Raw genomic sequence first — 8916 nt, forward strand, 5'->3', positions numbered from 1 at the left:
GGAAAGAGAGAGAGAGAGAATTTCTCATTTTTAAATAATTCACAAGATTCTGCTTTAAACGTCGTCTTTTTGGGTACTTCTAAATGATCAATAACGCAACGAATGCGTATTCTTAGTTCAGGGCTGTAACAAAAGCTCAGTTTCTGTTGTAACTGCGGATGCGCCTGTCAGAGTATCTCTGTTTCCCTTTACCAACAATAGACTACAATCCGTTATTGACTCTCTTGTCTATTTGTACCTGTCCGTCGATTTATACAGATCGATCATGATCAACGGATGAAATTGGCCTTGTCTTCCTTTATGGCTGGCTTTGCGTCTATTACACTGACATCGGTCTCGTTATTACCACCACCCCCCCACCCCGCCCCGCCCCCGCCGAGACAGTACGATCTGTACGGATACGTCTGCGTGTTTATGCAGCTGTTTGCTCATTAATTACCTAATTACAAAGACTCTGTAATCAGACGGTGACCGATGGGTCTTATATGTGCTTATCAACCACATAAAAATTTATATCCCTCCCCAAACGACATTTCAAGGATTTATTCCAAAGGGAGCAGCAAACACTATATATGTACACTTACCTACGATCGCAGTTAAGTTGGCTGTGTATCCAACTAACATAATAATTGTAAACATGGCTGACACCATGTTGCACGCCTCCCGCATCGCATGGGAGCCACCCTTGGCTAAATGGTCTGGCCTGACCTCCGGCGAGTTTTCCGCAATGGCGTGGTACATCAACGCACACGCCGTCACCATACCGCAAACACAGCCGTTGAGAAGGTATAGTGACTGCCAGCATCGTGACAGGAAAACGCTGTAGACCATAGAAATAAAGGGTTAGATGATATTTATGTTCTTGCAGGAAATACCTTAAAAAGCGTTTTTGGGCCCAGAATTGCTTTGTATAGCTATGCTGATAAGAGAATGGCTAGATGTAACCCCTCATGTCGCACTCCATTAGATGCTTTCCGCCCGCGGCCCCGAACGAGCAAACACAACCAGACTCATCTGCATGCTACCATTGCACATAATTCTATATATACCGGACCGGGCAAACAGCTCGTTCATCTTCATACCCAGCGCTTAGGTTACATAAAAAGTGAAAAATAGCTGTGACAACTGCCTCAAACACGCAATAGTTGTTACAAAAGCTGCTAAAGAAAACAGAACTTCGACCGCCATGAGGATTCGGCGCTAGATTCCCTGGCAATGGTGCAAAGCCGCACAAACCATAATTGATACTTCTCATAACACAATATGGACAGGCGATATAAACGTTTTTATTTGTACGAAGCGTGTAGCATTTCGCGGGTCTCGAAACAGTAGTTTCTGGTGTCCTTTAGCCAGAGGTTTGGCCGATATAGTTACCTCTATCTCAATAATGAAACAATAAATCCGGCTGTACATCCTGGATAAAATGTGTCTCTACCGCTTGTTTCGTTATTCAGCTATCTACTTATGGTGTTCTACCGGTGCAATATTTTAAGAGCTTTAGGTAACACTGGCGAGTGCTTATTTACATAACCAGGGTTTGCACGAAGTTTATACTGAAGGCTACTGTCGCCAGCGAAGCGCATAGTATAACGTAGAGATCGGCTGAAAGCGTTTCCTGGGAGAACATCACTTCCGATATCGAGCAATTTGTCGCGAACGATTGAAACGGAAGAGGTTGAAGCACGCCGTTCAGCAGCGTCGACGTGTGTCGCATCTGAAATCAGAAGAATTCGCAAACAAGTCATACATCGATCATAATTATTCATAGGAGACACACTCATCTGTCTAATATCATACAATTACTGAAGCCTTACTACGCGAATCTGCGGCTTAAGTTATTACTGTGACTGGTTACCATAGGACTGAAGGCTGGCTTGCAATAATAACGACAATTTATTGAAAACGGTAAAGGCAATCTACCCGTGTTCGTACGGTACTATCTATGCCCAGTAATCATTCCTCAACCTGGGTCTGATCAGCCAGAAACTTGCTTGTTTAGGGTAACATCTATGCTTACAAAAGTAATATACGAAATTAGATTGTTATCGATCCAGGTTGCTAAGTAAAAGCATAGGAAGACAGGTCAAAAAAGGAAAATTTCACGCTTTTGATTTCATACTACTTTTTGTTATAAGCAAAAGTAAAATAAAAAAAAAAAACAACTTTCTATATTTCTCCTAAATGTCTTTCCTTCATTTTCGTTCAATCCTCTCAGCGCAGCGTAGGTGTCAAAGCATTCATTATATATGCCCTCGTTTTCATCACTGCACCACTACATTGATGGCCACATACAGTTATATGCTTTATTTTTTACTGCCCATTCAAACGTTCATTCAGTATTGGTTACCTATAATTCCTTCGTTATCAAATGACGCTGAGTCGCCGTAGCTGCGCTCGCCAATGTGGTAGCTATGGAGACCCATTTCGATTCGGAACTTTCTCTTTTTTCCCACCCGAACCCCGAATTCGGGCGCAGACAGCTCTACTGCTACTGCCATGTCGGGCAATGCCGCTAGCTAGCTTCTAAATGCTAGCTTCATAGTGTCGCCACGGTATTTGGCATCTCGCGCCGTAAATTCGGCTGGCCTGTAAACGGCTGTCTCTCGCACGCAGAAATACTCTTACAAGAAGTCATATTTTCTTAACTGCTTTCTTACCTACTTGCTTCTTCGGTAAAGAATGACGTGTTGTCGCCCGGGTTGCGTTCCCACTGAGCCGATTCGGGTTTGCGCAATGGCAACGAACACAGTTAATCGGCAGATTGGGTCGGTCGAACCAATGCGCTTTGTCAATTTGGACGCGCACGGGTCGAAACCGGAGTCAGACCTGACGACTGCAAGCACTAAATTCATGTCGCCGAAATTCCCCCGATGACGCCGCTATCTGATAATAATAGAGAGAACGTTGCAACAACGTTATGAAGATGTTAAAGCAGGGGACGACGACGACGACGACTCTGGTTGACTGAAAGCAACAACTGCTCGGTGACACAATTGCTATAGATACGACAGTTGAAAATCCAATTGTTATTGCGGTCTAAGTTTCCACTGAAGTTAATTACAGTTAACCCTGTGTGTATTTCGGCAAGAAGAAATATTAGATGCGGAATAGGGCGTGCGTGGCCAAAATCAATAAACTAAATACTTGTTGTAGGAAAGAGCCTATTGGTTATGCGAACGAGCCAAGCTGAACTGACAGGAAGTGACAAGGAAAAAAGTAATGTTTGCGATAGAATGCAAAGGCGAACGCGTTCGTCTTCGACGACATCTGCGCGTTATTAGCGAAACGGTTGTCTGGTGACAGCAATAGTAGGTGCGCGGATCATACCAAGTTATGATGAGAGGTGGAGAAGCAGATGTGAGGGTAAACGCGGGAAATAAACGCAAGATATAAAAAAAAGGGCATTTTTCGTGTGAGCATTTAATAGTCGGCGAAGGACTTTGCTTCTTTTAGGTGTGAGCTATGCTAATACCCGATTTCGAAAAGGAACAAATTCGAAAAAAAGACGGTGAACGGGAATTGTCATGGTAATTATCGGTCTTGAAGCCGCTTTTCAATGTCAGATCGTATACATATGTAGTACATTCGAAAAAGAAACCTTTTAATGTTGATTCCAGGCGTTTCTATCGAATCTGGGGGGTCCGTCACCTTACTCGTATCATATTCGAGGGTGCTATCCGCACGCACATACACGGACAGATCGAATAATTTAACATAAAATACAACTACTTTATTGTACTAACGCTCCTTACCTATCATGACATTCTCACTAAGCAGATATAGTTTAACAAATGATCACAAATTAGGCGTTCGATGAACCCTACATAATAAAATCAGCCAATAATAGCCATCACTTACGGTTCGACTCCCTCCAGTGATTTGCGTTTTTCGCACACACCCACATAAAAACATAGTAGTCAGTAATAGCACACAAAAAATTTTCAATCAACAATACAAACACACAAAAAACCACATAATTCATGAATCGATCGAAAACTCACACGGATTAACAAGTCGTGTCGTGATTCATCAGCTTTCAATTCCAGGTGCCCATTGCTCTTTATCATGGATTTCGAGACGAATTTATAGTGACGCTCAAACCCGCCAAAGCATTACCACCTACTTACGACAGACCCGCGATGCGTCGGAGCCGCTTAGCGTATAACGGACGACGATGACGATGAAACACAAATAGGCGACAAACGAATGAAGCCACAATCGATGCATCAAGCCAATTTTCCCGGCTGTTCCCAACGGGTGAACAGGGATGGATAGCGCTCACATTGGATGGGGTGGGGGGTTGAAGACATCGTTTCTGCTTTACTAGAGGGTAAGAACCGTCGACTGGGTGGGAGAAATGCACAACTGACGTTGTATTGATACTCCTACAGTTGTACTGATATGAATTTCAGCTGAGATGTTTAGCCATTGCTGATAAAGCTGATGCTGAGCTGAAGTCTCCGCGGTCAACCAACTAATATCATCGAAAAGTTGTGTGAGACGTGGGGAAACGTAACTCAACGTGGGAGTGGATGCCTGCCTCTTTTAACAGCCACCGCTGCTTCAGGATACTGCGCGCAAAGGAATAACCAAAGTGACAATTTTCCAGTAGGACACTCAAGGAACATAGGCAATACTTTATCACGAACAGCGCAACCAGCTCGTGAAAAGACAGCCAGCTGAATTGCCATTGGAATAATCGATGAAAATGCATAGCCACTGGGACAGATTCAACGGGTGCGCTTGTCAGTTTGGCGGTTTCACTGGCTAGGTAGGCGCATATGGGTTTTTGCGTGATTGGTGCTACTGGCGGTTATGTAGCATGAAATAAATACATCGTTCATGGGCTAATTATAATTAGTTAAACTGCTAATATCGCTTAGTGTGCGATATATAGATAATGACACCCGACAGTTGACAGAATTTGAGAGCACTGGTTACGTAAGCGTGTAAAAAATGATTTGGTATAAGTTTTATTTGATGTTTTCGTCAATATATTAAGGAATATTTTCTGCAATAACATGGGATTGTCTTCTAAATGAACATCTGTAGACCACATGCATATATGATTGTCCCATAAAGGTATGCCACAGCATTACTTCTAGGCCAGGCTGTATACGGCAGGAACTGCCTCTATATGTAAATAGTTCTTGTACAGACTATACTGGGTGTATTCGTTCATATGTAGCATACATTTGTCTTTATTTATCTCGCCTTATTATTAGGGCCTCAAAAGAGAACACTATTATAGGTTTGATAAAGTCCTGTTTGAATTTTAGAATTCGCAGCATGACTATGGCAAAAGGAATCATCGCTCTATACATCGAAAAGAGTAATGATTTACACTGTAACTATTCGCATGACTTCGACGGACAACAGTTTTGTGACGGATGCAATCCTCTAACGCCAGCTGGATACTAAAAACCCATACGTATGCAACAGGAAATGCCGGCACCTGGTCGATGCCACCAATCAACCTACTCTCGACAAACCTTCGAATGAACCCCCCTGCCCGTGTGCGTACATTTGCTTTGGCTAAAATGTAAGCCAGCTTTTCGGGCAGCATGAATAAGAGACGCACTATGCCCCTGTGGTACGCTAACCTGTACTCTATCGCTAGCGGAAGCTTGTACTGTATTCTACTGAATATGCGTAGACGAACACAAAACCACAGAACAACAGATGCTCGAAGATTATTTAATGAGACGCCAGCAAGGAACGGGCAGGTGATCGGGCGTCTTCGGAGTCGTCTCACGCAGGTGTATTAATATAACAGGTAAAACGCGAACGTATTAATGGAAGTACTAGGAGGGACTTCTTTCTGCATTAGACGACTGTTCGCGACGAGCTCCTTTGCGCAGTCCCGCAAAAAAGTTCGACTGATTGATATTGAACACGAATTAACGTATGTTAAATAACAACGTACATCTCAGCAGGTAATGATGATCAATGCGGGTGTTGCGTAACAGTTGAAATAAAAGAAAGTCACATCTATGAATTATCTTTAATGGAGTTCTACGGCGGCTTGATTCCAAGAGATTTTCCAGCCTTAACGGTATAAACATTTTTGTCTATAGCTCTTTAGCAATATTTTACGACTTCGAAGAGTCTCAGGTATGAAGCGACGTCAACGGCTTAGTTAAAGTAAGTTCCAGCATCTTAGTTGGAATCAAAAGATCTAGACGCGAAAAGAAAACTTTATACGATCTAGTTAACGCCTTCACGACTATCGGCTCGACGAAGACAAATCATGCTTCGTTATTTTTATTAAGTGTCTAATTATTTTACTAAGGAAATAAGAACGGCAATTGAAAGCTCTAATAATTACAACCAGTCCAATTTTGTATCAGCTAATCCAACGGTCTGCACTAGATCCTAGATTCCCGGCTGTTTTTGCCGTCTCATTATTAACAGTTGAACGATCTCCCAACACCGTGAATTGTCAGCCAGCAGTTTGCTTGTTCCAACCCGGCTTCGGGGTAAATATTGCAGAAGGACGTCTTTTCTAGGAGGTACCGAATGAAGCCCATCTTTTGCGTTTTTACATTCTATCCCCCCCCCCCCCCCACACACACACACACATCGTTGTCCATCAAGTCTGGTTCATTGGTAACAACCAAGAGGAAATCCCTTCCGCGGATCGTAAAGCTTCTTAGTCGTCTTTGTCTTTTGCTTTTTCTGATCCAAAGTCCGTCATATCGTCTAGTCCGTCTTTAACTCTAAATAGGTAAGCGGTCCACTCATCTATCGGGTTTCCATTGTTCCACACGAAGCAATAACAATTTCAACGGACCATCGAATGCAACTGTATATACATATGTGCTACGGCAGAGTTGTGTCGGTTTGAGTGATTGTTCCCCTGTCGCTATAGACTGGACGATACCGTATTAGATTTGATAGATTGTCTTGTCAGCGATTTCGAAGGCTATTTTGAGGTAGCCACACTAACAAATGGGAAGACGTGAAGAAATAAAAAACGAACAAACAGGATCTAAAGCCAAACCAATCTGGGGAAAAGGACGATGACAGTGCCGTGACAGCTGATTGATTTGTCAAGCTGGCTCGTGGCGTATTTTGTTTGAGCTGAGCGGGAGGCAGAAATAGTGGCCAAGTGAGGATATCATGATGTGATATTTTAGTGAACTTTGTATGATTGAAAATCAACCCCAAGTATTTTTAGCAAAGTGATAATATTATATAATTATGATAAATGTACGGTATTGTGGATATGGTATATATTCTGTAAATTTAGTCATTGAATATACAGGGATATACACAGAAGCCGTGTCTTTGTTAAATGGACATAGTCTGAAGAAATGCTCAACTAAGGTAGTATCAGACGAAAAAACATGGCTAAACATCTGTTTGGTACATAAGATGGTGACAAAATAGATTGCTGGAATATATTCGGCAAAGATTTGGGAATGCTACAGGCAACATGCATTCAACAAAATGAAAAACAGTCTGGAATGTGCTTTTTACTATGCATTTGTTAAACTAATTTCCCCACTTATATTTTTAAGTCTGAAAAAAATGTTCCAAAAACAAGCTGCATTTTGAATGGGGTTACAAGCCATTATAAATTATTGTTGCTAAAATATTCGACATAGTTTGACGTGTAAATCTAACACTGCAGGCTTGAGGCCTGATGACGTCAGGACGCTTGAGAGGCGAAGACTGTACGGACGCTGTCGTTTCAGTCATTCGCGAAGACCAGCTGTCGGTGGTCTTCATCGGTGTGACTCACCATGGAGAACCACAGCTCTGTAGTTTTCAGTGTTAGCACTACTTTTGAAAGCGCTTTGCCGACAAATGGCACAGGCATTGGCTCATCAAGATCACACACTGACATGGTAGTTGTCTCTGTCGACTGAGTGAAGCCGGTCGCTGATCGCATCGTCGTACATCGTACCTAGGTGGCGACCTAACCTATAAACAAAGTAGATACAGAGGCCTCTCCTGCCGTTGACGACTCGTCGACGGCATACAGGTTCTGAGCACGCTATGTCCGAACCAAGCTGCAACTGTCCATGTAAGCTTAGTTAAGAAGCACATATACGCTTCCTTCCTGATCTTCAGATGACCAGCGTAGTCGTCCTTAGCACAATGGTAAAAACGAGTCAAGTTTAGAGCGGAACTTTCTGCGCATGTTTGAAGCTCAAATACACATTATTAACAGTCAGTAAAAATAGAAATGATTGTAGGTTCTTGTAAGCTATATATATTGTGCTTGCGGATAAGAAATAGCTTCGGAGCGATTGCTGTTAAAAATATAACGACGTTGGGCTGGGAACGATACAAAAACAGAAGTGAACTCTTCTCAGCAAAGGGCAAATCACTCGGAACCCTCTTAGATAGTTTGGTAGTTTATATTACTTACTAGCCGAACTACCTTCTGAATAACAACATACATTCAGGCCGTGGATCGGTGGCAGAATATAAAGGACAGTAATACAAAGAAATGTATCAGGATAGCACGTGATTCGGCGAAATGCTCATTGAATGGCGACAAACGCGGTTAGCTTTAAACGCGTTTGAGATTCGTGTTATAAGGCACAAGTCTATAAATTACTCACAACTACCTACATTTTCATCAAGAAATATTATGCTATTTGTGTTAATTGCTAATAAGAATTCAGTCTATTGTGCTATGCGCGCTCGCCGACAGAAATGCTCTTCAAAAAAAAAACCAAATCACCTTGGCCGAACAAAGGACAAGACGCTCTTCTTTGAAAAAAAATTATAATAGAAAAAAAAAACACTGTTCTGAAGAAAGAATTAGTCTTCACATGACCTTCATACTGTCTAGACAAGCATCATGCGTTACAATCAGTCTCGGAATGATATAGATTTTGGAAACGTATATGATAACATCATTGTTTTCTAGAAAGCGAGTGCCAACAAAATACACATTGC

At 42.2% G+C, this 8916-nt stretch overlaps 1 protein-coding gene across 1 annotated transcript in view; it reads right to left on the reverse strand.

The window, feature by feature from the left end:
• Window positions 1-8916, reverse strand: part of LOC111262432 (uncharacterized) — a 17274-nt gene that overhangs the window by 5546 nt on the left and 2812 nt on the right. The window contains exons 2-3 of the mRNA XM_086969109.1: window positions 1527-1714; window positions 585-820 (exon numbers count right to left, since the gene is read on the reverse strand). Coding sequence (XP_086825235.1) covers window positions 585-820; window positions 1527-1714 — 424 coding nt within the window. The remainder of the gene's footprint in view (window positions 1-584; window positions 821-1526; window positions 1715-8916) is intronic.

The sequence above is a fragment of the Varroa jacobsoni genome, unplaced genomic scaffold, assembly GCF_002532875.2.
Source record: "Varroa jacobsoni isolate VJ856 unplaced genomic scaffold, vjacob_1.0 scaffold_663, whole genome shotgun sequence".
In the NCBI taxonomy this organism is placed as follows: Eukaryota; Metazoa; Arthropoda; class Arachnida; order Mesostigmata; family Varroidae; genus Varroa; species Varroa jacobsoni.